Here is a 14,419-nt window from a genome sequence, read left to right on the forward strand (position 1 = left end):
AGGTGTAGGCAACCTGCTGCTTTCCACGCCATGTGGTCTTTGATACCTTGGTGGATGTCCTCTAGAGGTCCTGGAGCCGAGTACCCCTGCCGACATACTGGTGTCACAGGCATCACCGTGCTCCACTACTCCCTGCTTCCTTGAGACGTGTCAGTGTCAGAGAGGGGGATTCAGAAGAACTGGAGATTGTTGTCGTCTCCTTGGTGGCAGGCCCCAAGTTGCTTCCAGTGCCTCCTTCTCCCAGAGAGTGCCCATAGGGCCCTGGGTGACTCCAGGGGGTGGAGGGGCAGCTGGAATGAGCTCCAGAAGCCTCTATGTCATCTGCCAGCCTTGGAGGCTTCCCATTGTCCATTGTTTGCGCCATGATGTCGACACCCTCAGCGATGGTCCTGTGACTGATCCACATTCTGGAATGCCTCGGCAATACCCACCTGAGCCTGGGATATGTCCCTCATCGACGGTACATGATCTTGAGAGCCTCAACCATGGTCTCGAGACTGAGCCATGCCTTGGACACCACTACTCAAGGCGCGGACGTGGTGAGAGAGAGAAACTGAAAAACTGCCTCGAAAATCATTTTTGTGATGCTCGAGATGCTGTGAAAACTCTAATTCAGTTCTCTGAATATTGACCCAATAATTCCCAGCAGCAAGTTATGCCAATGTACCAACTAGAATGTAAAATTTATGATGATAAATGTAAATCAATGAAGCAAGCAACTGCACAAACTGTTCATGGGAACTTCTAAATCAGGGGTGGGCAAACTTTTCCGTGCAAGGGCCGCATTCAGAAATTCACAATTCACAAAGGGCCGCATAGTATATTAAGTAAAATAATTACGTCACCCGGTTATGATTCTGGGCGCCTCATATAGAACATAGAACAGTACAGCACAGAACAGGCGCTTCGGCCCTCGACGTTGTGCCAAGCAATGATCACCCTACTCAAGTCAACGTATCCACCCTATACCAGTAAGTAACCCAACAGCCCCCCCACCCATTAACCTTTAAAAAAAAAAAAAAAAAAAAAATTTATTTTTTTTTTTTTTTTTTTTTAATGACTTGGTGGGCCGCAGAAATACCTTTGGCGGGCCGCATGCGGCCCGCGGGCCGTAGTTTGCCCACCCCTGTTCTAAATAGTCTGAGGGCTTAGTCAACTGCACTCTGACACCAATACCAAGATGTCCAGCTGCACCTCGACACCAGCATCATCTCTCACACCCAGATCTGCATTCTCACTCGCAAAGATGAGGAGAATGAACTGTTGGATAGAATGAACCACTGGATATAATGGATGTTGATGCATCTGCTGCCAGTCAGTGAATGGTGCAGTATTGTAAATTCAAAATAGATATGTTGCAGCATTAATAAAAAATAAACCTTTAGTGCAGTGTCATCATTTGTAGATTCTCTTTCTGGTGGTGCAGCTCCTATGTCACATCATGTTCCGTGATTCAACAGACACTCGTTGGCAACACGTAACTTCTAGTGCTTCTGTACCAAATGTTAGTGCAATTATGTACAAGAATGTTATATTGCTTTACAGTATGTAATATGTCTAGAAATGATATGCAGGCACTGTATGTATTGTTTTATAAATAATTGTAATAGACTTGCTGTTTGGAGTGAGTGTTATTTTGGTTTATTTTTTCGGTCGATTAGGCTGAAGTGCTCCCTCATAGAAATTATTTTATTTAATCATTTGCTGATGCCACTGTGTTTTTGTGTATGGTCCTTCATTGTGAAAAAAAATCCAAATTTTTGTTTGACCGTGTCACTGTTCTCTGATTCTCCTGCCTTCCACAATAATGTATAAAATCTATTTATACAATCATATAGAGTAGGCTATGTATTTGTTAATGAAGGAAAAACACAGGCCTACATGCTTTATTTTCCAATATTATTAATATCATTGTTTTACTGTAATTCTTTTTTTAAATTATGTTTATTCTCCTTTTTCACATTTTCTCCCAAATGTACATCCAATAATAAACAATAATCAGTAATGAATGTAATGTCAATCCCCATATCAGGGTTGGTTTAGCACAGGGCTGGTTTAGCACAGGGCTAAATCGCTGGCTTTGAAAGCAGACCAAGGCAGGCCAGCAGCACGGTTCAATTCCTGTACCAGCCTCCCCGGACAGGCACCGGAATGTGTCGACTAGGGGCTTTTCACAGTAACTTTATTTGAAGCCTACTTGTGACAATAAGTGATTTTCATTTCATTTTTTTTCATTTCAATAACAACGATCCCATCCTTCCACCAAACCCCAAACATTAGCCCGCATGTTGTTTTACAGTAATTCTAAGGTGAACCACACAATAACAGTTTTGAAAAATATATATTTCATTTCAAACACAAAGTTAAGTTCAAAAACAGTGATCAACTTGTAACAGGTTACAAAGTTTGAAAGAAAGGCTTGTCATGTGAGTTCTGTTTGCTATCTTGAACTGGAGGAGGGTCATCCTAGCACAGGATGAAGTTGAGTTAATTTGGTGCATGATCTTACTCCAAATCCCTCCTCAAAGTTCGATTCCCAACTCCTCCTACCACTTCTTTCTTATTTCTTCCATTCGTGTCATCAGTTTCCAGTAGCCACCCATAAATATCTCCAATCTTTCCCTCCCCAGGGGGGAAAAGATCTTCCAAATCCTAGGAGTTTTACATGCCCACACAAATTCTGAAATTAATCTGTCCAGTCTACCAAAGAATACTTTTGGGAGGAATATTGGAAGGGTTCGAAAGACGAATAAGAATCTCGGTAGCACATTTATCTTAACTGTCTGTATCCTTCACATCAGGGACAACGGCATGAATTCTTCAAATCACCTTTCACTACCTCAGCCATTTGTCCATTGTGGGCTGTTCATGTGTTATTTGTATACCCAAGTATCTAAATCTTGTCCTGGTCACTTTAAACAATAAAAAATACCAATTTTAAGGAAAACCCTTTTTAACGGAATGAACTTGGCCCCAACTCATCTCGTAAAAATGGGATTTACCTGAAGTAAGTAAAAGAATGAGCAAAAATATAAATGGGCTATGTTGCAAGTGAATTTTTTTATAAATGGGTTGTAAATACTAATACATTCTTTTACATGGAACAATAGTATTCCTTAATGTGTTGCTTTAACGAATAGAGTATTATTTTTGCTGAGGAAGTTTTTTTTTATTGTTCAAGGAATATGTGTTCCTGGCAAGACCAGCTTTTATTGTCCCATCTCTAATTGTCCTTGAGACGGTGGTGGTGAGCCATTGTTCCCATTGAATACAGAATGCCGTCAATATATTTTTCTATGCAAGAAGTCTCAACAGGATTGTTGCTGTATTGTATATAGGAGATACTATTGAGCCATCACATTGTCAAGAAATTTAATTCAAGCATTTTATAGATCATAATAAACCAATGATTTTGATAGTGGATGACTGTAGAGATTAATTAGAGTTAGTTGCTGTACTGTTCTATGTTCTATGTACGTTTAGGTGAGCAAGCTGACAATTTTAATATCACCAGGAAATAATTGTCTCATTTGTTGGATGTCGGACATTGATCCATCAATAATGAATACCTAAATATATTACTTTATGTCCTCTCCTATTAGTGAGGAAAGGGTGACAGTGATCCTGAAAAATGTAACAAACTTGCAGAAAGCCGTCACGGTGCTCCACAAAGAACAGGATGAAAATTACAATCACCTAAAGAATAACATTGAGGAGCTGTGCAAACTATTTGAAATGGAGCTAAAATACAAACCTAGCAATGGTAAATTAAATACTTTATTACTCATTGCTTTAACATTTTAATGATTTAAATTTGTGTAGCTGCCAAATGTGCTGTTGGAAAATTTTGTAACATCATCCAAGTGTGCACCCATATTCCTGTGAACCAATGTACACAGTGGGGGACATTGGAATGGACGTCGGGATATCAGTGGTGCACTGCCCATTTTCCTTCCATCCATTAAATCTAAAGATAGAAATTTGTAATCCATCTGACCATGATCTTGCTCTCTCTAGAGGGGTGGCTGGCTGATGGGTGTACTGACAGTGAAAGTCCTGGTTGGTAGTATTGTCCCACAGGAGAGAAAATTCAGAAAATTGGTCCTGAATTTTGAGAATTATGAAATTGCTCTTTTTGGGATGCATATTTGGACTAATATCACTCTGCAAACACATTCTAATCTCAACTGTACTGTGAAGAACACATGCCAAATGGCTGGGGCACTTTCTAAAAGTGATGAAGTGAAAGCAGAAAGGGAGCTTTCTCAGTCCTTTTTCATATTGATGCACTATCAATTAAGACGAGACGGGAGTAGAGTGTAATCGAGTGTGGTGAATGTAACTTAGTAATTCACACTGTATTTACCAATACCATTGTAAACGCAGTAGCGTTATCCGACCACTAGGGGGAGTAGCTCTGGGAATGCTCAGGAGTTTGTACAGGGCTCCACCCTTGGCTCCGCCCATGACTCCTCCCCCTGGACTACTGCATAAATACCCTTGTCCAGAGCCAGCCTGCAGTTCATCGAGAGTTCAACGGGTAACAGGCCGGCTCTGTAGTAAGTAGATTAAAACCACCGTTCATATCTTAAAGCACGTGTCTCGTGAATTGATGGTTCCATCAATTTAATCTACTTAAGAACAGTCAGGATCGATCATGGAATCAGCCCTCAAGCCTGGACGCCTAGAACTCGACCCGCAGAATGCAGAGGCAAAAGAAATCTTCTCCCACTGGCTGCGGTGCTTCAAGGCCTACCTGGCAGAAGCGAGCACAGCCGAAGCAACAGAGGAACAGAAGTTAAGTCTACTGCACGCGAGGGTGAGCCACAGAATCTCAACTCAACTAAACTAGGCCGGTTCATATACTGCAGCGCTAGCGATACTCGATAAGATGTATGTAAGGCCCATTAACGAAGTTTACGCACACCATGTGTTCATGACTCGCTGCCAGCGGCCTACAGAATCACTCGCCGAATTTTTAAGAGAGCTCAATAATCTATCAAATGACTGTAATTATCAAGCGGTTACCGCGGCTGAACATAGACAACTTGCTGTACGCAATGTTTTTGTAGCAGGCCTCAGGTCTAATTATGTGTGCCAACGACTGCTGGAAAAGGGGGCCCAAGACTTAGAAACAACTGCGGAAATTGCTACCACGATGGAGGTCTCCTTCCGCAGCCTCACCTCATTCCCCGCGGACCCCGCGACCCAATCATGGGCCCCCGACCAGCGACTCCCCCAGGCCTGTGCCACGCAGCCGCCCAGCCACCATGCTGCCCCAGCCAACCACCATGCTGCCCCAGCCAGCCACTATGCTGCTCCAGCCAGCCACTATGCTGCTCCAGCCTGCCATTTCTGCGGCCAGAAACAGCACCCGCGGCAGCACTGCCCGGCCCGCAACGCGACCTGCAGCAGCTGCGGGCGGAAAGGCCACTACGCGAGAGTGTGCCTCGCAAAAAGGGCCCCAGCTTCCAACTCCCCAGCGGCACAAAGTAATCGCTCCCCACACCCGCAGGCCCGCGGTGCCCGAAACGTTGCAGCCTATGCCCTGACCCCGCCCCCTCCCACCACGTGCGATCCATGGGGGCCGCCATCTTGGCAAACCTGCACCACGCGGCCGGCCACGTGCGACTCATGGGGGCCGCCATCTTGGGCGCCATCTTCCTCGCCGCCCGCCACGTGTGCGATCCACGGGCCCGACCTGCATCTCCACGCTCGGACAACTCATCGGAAGAGTACGACCTCCCCGGACGCTCGTCACGCGTCCCACAACTCGGCGCAGTCACCCTGGATCAATCACGCCCGAAGCATCTGCAAAATTCGATGGCAGAGGTCCAAATCAATGGGTACAACACGCCATGCCTTTTCGACTCCGAGAGCACTGAGAGCTTCATACACCCAGACCTGGTAAGACGCTGTTCGCTCCCCGTTTTCCCCGTGCGGCAAACTATCTCGCTCGCTTCAGGCTCCCATTCTGTCCAGATCCAGGGGCGCACCGCCACGACACACAATCTGAGGCGCGAGCTACTCAAAATTTCAACTCTACGTTTTGCCTGACCTCTGCGCGCCACTCTTATTAGGCCTAGATTTTCAGTGTAACCTTAAGAGCCTCACCCTCAGCTTTGGCGGGCCCCTGCCCCCACTCACTATCTGCAGCCTCGCTACGCTGCGAATCTCCCCCCTTCCTTTCTTCGCCAATCTCACAAAGGACTGTAAACCCGTAGCCACTCGTAGCAGGCGATACAGCCTGCAGGCTAGGGTATTTATCAGATCAGAGATCCGAAGGCTTCCCAGTGAGGGGATTATAGAGGCCAGCAATAGTCCCTGGAGAGCTCAGGTGGTGGTCATTAAGACCGGGGGAAAATTCCACATGGTTGTCGACTATAGTCAGACCATAAATAGATTTACGCTCCTCGACGCGTATCCCCTCCCCAGGATTGCAGACATGGTAAATCAGATCGGCCAGTATCGGCTCTTTTCCACGGTGGATCTGAAGTCTGCATACCACCAGCTCCCAATCCGCCCGGAGGACCGCCACTACATGGCATTCGAGGCCATTTCTTCCGGGTCCCCTTTGGCGTCACTAATGGGGTCTCGGTGTTCCAACGAACAATGGACCGAATGGTGGACCAGTACGGGCTGCGGGCCACATTTCCGTACTTGGACAATGTCACCATCTGCGGCTATGACCAGCAGGACCACGACGCCTACCTCCACCGTTTTTTCCAGACGGCACAGAAATTAAACATCACCTACAACAAAGAGAAATGCGTTTTCCGCACAAACATACTAGCCATCCTCGGCTACGTCGTGGAAAATGGAGTCCTGGACCCAGACCCGGACCGTATGTGCCCCCTCTTAGAACTCCCCCTCCCCCATTGCCCCAAGGCCCTCAAACGGTGCTTGGGCTTCTTCTCCTACTACGCCCAGTGGGTCCCTCAATATGCGGACAAAGCCCGCCCACTCTTTAAGGCCACACGATTTCCCCTGTCAGCTGAGGCATGCCAGGCCTTCAACTGCATCAAGGAGGACATCGCCAAAGCGGCCATGCGGGCGGTGGATGAATCCACTCCATTCCAGGTTGAGAGCAACGCCTCAGAGATAGCTCTAGCAGCCACACTAAATCAGGCAGGGAGACCAATCGCATTTTTCTCCCGTACCCTCTCCGCTTCAGAACTCCGACACTCCTCAGTCGAGAAAGAAGCACAAGCCATTGTGGAGGCTATTCGTTACTGGAGGCACTACCTCACAGGTAGGAGGTTCACCCTCATCACCGACCAAAGATTGGTCGCCTTTATGTTTGATAACTCGCAAAGGGGCAAAATAAAAAAATGATAAAATTCTTCGGTAGGGGATCGAACTCTCCGCCGATAGCTATGATATTAAGTATCGACCCGGGAAGCTCAACGAGCCTCCGGATGCCCTATCCCGCGGAACATGCGCCAGCGCGCAGATTGACAGACTGAAAGTCATCCACAACGACCTCTGCCACCTGGGGTCACACGGCTCGCCCACGACATCAGAGCCCGAAACCTGTCTTTCTCCAACGAGGAGGTAAAGGTGGTCACCAGGGACTGCCCGATCTGTGCGGACTGCAAACCGCACTTCTATAGACCAGACAGGGCCCACCTGGTCAAGGCTTCTAGGCCCTTTGAACGCGTCGCGATTGATTTCAAAGGGCCACTCCCCTCAACTAACAAGAACGTTTACTTTCTAAACGTCGTAGATGAGTTCTCCCGTTTCCCATTTGCTATCCCGTGCCCCGACATGACCTCCCACACAATCATTAGGGCCCTGCATAGCATCTTCACCCTGTTTGGTTTCCCCAGCTACGTGCACAGCGACCGGGGTTTGTCCTTCATGAGCGACGAGCTGCGTCAGTACCTGCTCGACAAGGGCATTGCCTCGAGCAGGACTACCAGCTACAACCCCAGGGGGAACGGGCAGGGGGAGAGGGAGAACGCGACGGTCTGGAAGACCATCCTACTGACCCTCCGGTCTAGAAAGCTCCAAGTCTCCCAGTGGCAGGAAGTCCTCCCAGATGCGCTCCACGCTATTAGGTCCCTTTTGTGCACAGCGACCAATCAGACCCCTCACGAGAGGCTCTTCATTTTTTCCAGGGGCACTACCACGGGGGTCTCACTTCCGGCATGGCTGAGGACACCGGGCCCGGTACTCCTGAGGAAACACGTCAGGGCACACAAAACCTTGTTGAGAATGTGCGCCTGCTCCACTCCAACCCCCAGTACGCCTTCGTCGAGTTCCTTGACGGCCGTCAGGACACAGTATCCCTCCGGGATCTGGCACCCGCAGGATCCAGCGCCCCCTCTACCCCCACAGAAGGACCCCTTACCCTACACCCCATGCTGCTGCCCCCTCATGCTCCCGAGCCCACGAGCTCGCTCCACCAGTTCCGCGCACCCGCGCCGGCCAGCCCCCAGCGCCCCCAGTCCCCGGTCGAACAAATTCAGACGATCGGGCGCCTTGATCCGTCGTTGCGAGCGCCGCAGTTCTGGTGGTGATTCAGGCGTCGGTTTGGTCGTCGGTGACTCTGGGAGCGTGTCGACCTCATCTTCATCCCCGGGTGGGACCAAGGGGAGGACGGATCACCCTGGAGCGGGGGCTGTGGTGGGGTGCGCTGGGGGGAGGGAGGGTGGTGCCGGGGCAGAGGGGGTGGTGGTGTGGGGAACAGCTGGTGCCAAGTCCCTGAGAGAGACTGTGTATTGGTGGCCATCGGGGTACACTACGTAGGTGTACTGCGGATTCGCGTGAAGTAGCTGTACCCTCTCAACCAACAGGTCCGCCTTGTGGAGCTGCACGTGCTTGCGGGGAATGGGCCCTGGAGCTGCCAGCCACATTGAGAGTGAAACCCTGGAGGTGGACTTCCTGGGGAAGGCAAAGAGACGTTCATGGGGAGTTTTGTTAGTTGCAGTGCAAAGGAGCGGCCGAATGGAGTGAAGGGCGTCGGGGAGGACCTCCTGCCAGCGGGAGGCTGGGAGATTTCTGGACCGTAGGGCCAACTGGACGGCCCTCCAGACCGTCCCATTCTCCCGCTCCACCTGCCCGTTGCCCCAGGGGTTGTAGCTGGTCGTCCTGCTCGAGGCAATGCCCCTATTGAGCAGGTACTGGCGCAGCTGATCGCTCATAAATGAGGATGCCCGGTCGCTATGGATGTAGGCGGGGAAACCGAACAGAGCGAAGATGGTGTTGAGGGCTTTGATGACGGTGGCAGACGTCATATCGGGGCATGGGACGGCGAAGAGGAATCTGGAATATTCGTCGACCACATTAAGAAAGTATGTGTTTCAGTCGGTGGAAGGGAGGGGCCCTTTGAAGTCCACGCTGATGCGTTCAAAGGAGCAGGAGGCCTTCACCAGGTACGCTCGGTCTGGCCGGTGGAAGTGCGGTTTACACTTCGCGCAGACCTGGCAGTCTCTGGTGATAACCCTGACTTCCTCGATGGAGTAGGGCAGATTGCGGGCCTTTATGAAGTGATAAAAGTGGGTGACCCCTGGGTGACAGAGACCGTCGTGCAGGGTCCAGAGTCGGTCCATTTGTGTGCTGGCACATGTACCTCGGGATAGGGCATTGGGGGGCTCGTTGAGCTGACCGGGGCGATGTAAAATCTTGTAATTGTAGGAGTGGGCGTAGTACGAGAAGCCCAGGCATCGTTTGAGGGCCTTGGGGCAGTGGGGGAGGGGGAGTTCCATGAGGGGGCGCATGCGATCAGGGTCGGGCCCTAGAACTCCGTTTTGAACCACGTAGCCGAGGATGGCTAATCGGTTCGTGCTGAACACGCACTTCTCCTTGTTGTAGGTTAGGTTGAGGAATTTAGCGGTGTGGAGGAATTTGGAAAGGTTAGCGTCGTGGTCCTGCTGGTCATGGCCGCAGATGGTGATGTTATCCAGGTACGGGAAGGTGGCCCGCAGTCCGTACCGGTCAACCATTCGGTCCAGCTCCCGTTGGAAGACCGAGACCCCGTTATTGATGCAAAAGGGAACCCTAAGGGAGTGGTAAAAGTGGCCGTCCGCTTCAAACGCGGTGTACGGGCGGTCCGCCTTGCGAATGGGGAGCTGGTGGTAGACAGATTTCAGGTCCACTGTCGAGAATTCCCGGTACTGTGCAATCTGATTGACCATATCAAATATGCGTGGGAGGGGGTACGCGTCGAGCTGTGTGTATCGATTGATGGTCTGACTGTAGTCAACGACCATCCTGTTTTTCTCCCCAGTTTTCACAACTACCACTTGGGCTCTCCAGGGGCTGTTGCTGGCCTCGATGTTACCTTCCCGTTGCAGCCGCTGGACTTCAAACCTGATGAAGGTCCTGTCCTGGGCACTGTACCGTCTGCTCCTGGTGGCGACGGGTTTTCAATCTGGGGTGAGGTTTGCAAACAGAGAAGGCGGGTCGACCTTAAGTGTTGTGAGACCGCAGACAGTAAGGGGTGGTAGGGGCCCGCCATATTTCAGGGTTAGGCTCTGGAGGTTGCACTGGAAATCCAGGCCGAGTAGCAAGGCAGCGCAGAGGTTGGGGAGGACGTACAGCTGGAAGCCGCTGAACTCTACGCCCTGGATGGTGAGGGTGGCGGTGCAGTACCCCCGGATCACCACAGAGTGGGATCCGGAGGCCAGGGAGATTCTCTGGTTAATGGGGTGTACCGTGAGGGAGCAGCGCCTTACCGTATCGGGGTGGATGAAGCTCTTAGGGCTCCCGGAGTCCAGAAGGCAGGATATCTTGTGCCCGTCGACCTTCACTGTCGTCGACGCGGTCGTGAAGTTGTGTGGTTGGGACTGGTCGATCGTGATGGAGGCGAGACGGGGCTGGTCGGTTTCAGGCGATGAGCAGCCCAATGAGGTGCCTGACGAGCAGGGGTCCTGAGGCGGGGAAGATGGCGGTGCCCACGGGCCGCACGTGTCCTGGGGCAGGCAAGATGGTGGCGCCCACAGGCCGCACGTGTTGTGAGGGGAGCAAGATGGCGGCTCCTACCGGCCGCACGTGGTCTGAGGTGAGGAAGATGGCGGCACCTGTGGGTCGCACGTATGGGTTGCAGGGACAATAGCGGCGATCGAGCGGGCCTGGCACACAGCAGCGAAATGTCCTTTCTTCCCGCAGGCCTTGCCGAGCACGCTCCGTGCCAGGCAGCGTTGCCGGGGGTGTTTTGTCTGTCCGCAGAAGTAGCACTTGGATCCCCCGGAGTTGGTTGGCTGCCGCACGGCGCAGGCCTGGGGTTGGCTGGGGGTGGTCGCTGATGGGGTCCACGATAGAGTGTTCGCTGGCGGGGTCCACGATGCCCAGGAGGGGTGGGCCATGTGGTCTGGCGCATATGCCTGTACATTGCGTGAGGCGACTGTGAGTGAGATCGCTAGTTTCTTGGTCGCCGCGAGGTCAAGGGTAGCCCCTTCTCAGAGGTGCTGGTGGATGTAGGCCGACCCTATGCCCGTAACGAACGTGTCTCTAACTAGCAGGTCAGAATGTTCAACGGCTGAAACGGCCTGGCAATCGCAGTCTCTCACCAGGGCGTGCAGGGCACGCCAGAAATCTTCCACAGACTCACCGGGGAGTTGATCCCGCGTGGACAGGAGGTGCCTGGCATAGATTTTGTTGGTCTGCTGAGTGTAGTTCTCCTTCAGTGGCGCCATGGCCTCAGCGTAGGTCAGCGCGTCCTGGATGAGGGAAAAGATTTCGGAGCTCAGCCACGTGTAAAGGATCTGGAGCTTCTGTGCCTCTTGAGGGTGGTTCTGTCGCAGATCCGATGTTGGCTTCAAAGCAAGCCAATGTGCGAAGGCCGACTTGGCATTGTCTGCTTGAGGATGCAGCTACAGGCGATCCGGCTTGATGCAGAGGTCCATCGTTGTACAATCTCTGCGTAATAAATTGATGCACTATCAATTACGACCAGACGAGAGTAGAGAGTGATCGAGGCTTTATTACGCAGAGATGTGTAGCCTCCTGCAGCTGCTGCCAAAATGGCTGCAGCTCGGAGAGCCCACACATTTATACTCCGTCTACTGGGCGGAGCCAGCAGGCAGGAATCTACCCTCATACCTGTAGTACAGGGGCCTTACCGTAATACCTCGTATGCGGTATATACAACAGTGGTGACTACCACACATATATCTCTTATAACCATGTATCGAGCAAAAGTGACAGGAAGCACAGAATGAGGGAGTAAACAGGAAGTGGCATATGCTCTTGCGATGCATGTTGGTGCAGACTTGATGGGTTGAATAGCCTCTTTTTGCACTGTCGGGATTCAATCAACCAAATAGGAAAGACAAATGCATTAGGTAGATGATAAATGCTGCAAAAATGCTAAATGAAAACAAAATGTATTTCAGCTGCCAATTTGGACAATGTTGAAGATCGGACAACACCATTACTGAAGTTAATAAAGAGGAAGTGGACTCATAGGTATGTGATATTTAGTAACTAAGAATATACACAAAATTAAGGATTTTCCTCTGGATTCGCTTGATCAAATAAAACTAATATACTACATAACCACATCACATTGCTTCTGTGACCTGAATTCCAGAGAACACAATTTTGCACTCATTCACTCCTCAGTGTGTGGTAGATGGCTTCATGCAAGAGTGAAGACCCTACAAACTAGATTAACTTTTGTGTCAATGCGATGACATTTCATGCTGTACATGACACAAAACTGTCGTACAACTGAGTAAAGTTGTTGAAGGGTGGTGATTTTGGCAAGCAGTATGAGAATGCTTCCTCACTATCATCATGATAGTAGGCAATCTTAAAAAATTTGAAGTTAAATTTTTAACTGACATTTTTATTTCAACTAAGCTTCACTTGCTTGACTCCGCGGAGTGTGATACAGAGCTCGCAATACAACTTAGAGCTGTTGAATGTAGTACAAAGTACAGCATAGTACAATTGCTAATTTTCATTAATTTTCTTATTTACACATATGTGCATTTATCTTCAGATCCACCCAAAAAATTGAAGATGTGGAGCCTAATAAAGTATGATGCAAAGAAAGGAACAAGAATCAATCTGATTTTTTTTCTCAATGTTATCACTTCTGTAAAATTAAAGATGTAGTTCCCATAATTATATTTTTCCAAGTGTAGGTAAGAATTAATCTATCTGTGAAATAATGTACTTTCCCACATGATCCATTTTAAAGATAGTGGTGTTTTCCAGAAGAGGTTATGTATTTGGGCACCTGTAACTTAGCATCATTCATCGGACTAGTTTGCAAAGCCTAAGAGGGCGAAATATGAATACATAAATGGTGTGCTTCCCAATATCAACAGTGATGGGGAGAATTACATTATCTTAAAATAGATCATGTGGAAAACGAAATATTTTAACGTGTAGATAAAAGTTATTTATGGAAGTTTTACAATAATAAAGAGTTTCCTATTGCATTTTTGGTGTGTGTAAATATGATAATAAATTATGTTTTGAAAGCTGATAGATTTATCCATATTACTAGAAATTATGTTATTATTTTATGGGTGTCACTGTCTAAGCCAGCATTTATTGCACATCCCTAATTGCGCTTGAGAAAGTAGTGGTAAACCGCCTTCTTGAACCACTGCAATCCATGTGGTGTAGGTACACCCACAGTGCTGTTAGGAGCAGAGTTCCAGGATTTTCAGAGTGAAGCAATAGCGATATAGTCCCGAGTCAGGGTGGTGTGTGGCTTGGAGGGGAACTTGAAGGCGGTGGTGTTCACATGCATCTGTTGTCTTTCTCCTTCCAGTGGTACATGTCATGCATTTGGAACGTGTTGTGGGAGCCTTGGTGAGCTACTGCAGCGTATCTTGTTGTACATTGTTGCCACTGCGTGTCGGTGGTGGAGAGAGTAAATGTTTAATGTACCAGCCCCTAATATTATGATTGTCAAGTATTGGGAGCCTGAATGACATGTTACATTATTCTGATGGAGCCTATTGGTGGTGGGTGCACAAATAATTTTACCACTTAATTTTTCTTCTTGCATGCCATTGAGAAGACTGCCCACAGTGCACACTCTGGCCCTGAAGGCTGCTAAAATTTCATCTATTTCACAAGACCCAAATTTTCATGGATTACAGACGCTTCCTCCTGATTTAGGTAATTGGCTGTCCTGCTCAAATGTTCTGAGGGGGAAACAGGGGCTGGTTTAGCACAGGGCTAAATCACTGGCTTTTAAAGCAGACCAAGGCAGGCCAGCAGCATGGTTCAATTCCCGTACCAGCATCCCCGAACAGGCGCCGGAATGTGGCGACTAGGGGCTTTTCACAGTAACTTCATTTGAAGCCTACTTGTGAGAATAAGCAATTTTCATTTCATTTCATTGTAGCAAAGAGGGAACAGAGCGAGGTAAGTCACAAATAGTGATTTTATCTTTGCTACCACCCTATTCTTGTTAAGCAGAGGAAGTTAAAATCGTCCTTCATAGACGTGA

At 49.2% G+C, this 14,419-nt stretch overlaps 1 protein-coding gene across 2 annotated transcripts in view; it reads left to right on the forward strand.

The window, feature by feature from the left end:
* The window catches only part of LOC119972795 (transient receptor potential cation channel subfamily A member 1-like), a 181,522-nt gene extending 168,164 nt beyond the window's left edge, over window positions 1-13,358 (forward strand). For both annotated transcript variants that reach the window (XM_038810203.1, XM_038810204.1), the window contains exons 19-21: window positions 3,603-3,763; window positions 12,339-12,411; window positions 12,950-13,358. In XM_038810203.1, the coding sequence (XP_038666131.1) occupies window positions 3,603-3,763; window positions 12,339-12,411; window positions 12,950-12,992 (277 nt within the window). In that variant the 3' untranslated portion in view covers window positions 12,993-13,358. The remainder of the gene's footprint in view (window positions 1-3,602; window positions 3,764-12,338; window positions 12,412-12,949) is intronic.
* Window positions 13,359-14,419: the final 1,061 nt, after the last annotated feature.

Source organism: Scyliorhinus canicula, chromosome 10 (genome assembly GCF_902713615.1).
Source record: "Scyliorhinus canicula chromosome 10, sScyCan1.1, whole genome shotgun sequence".
Classification (NCBI taxonomy): Eukaryota; Metazoa; Chordata; class Chondrichthyes; order Carcharhiniformes; family Scyliorhinidae; genus Scyliorhinus; species Scyliorhinus canicula.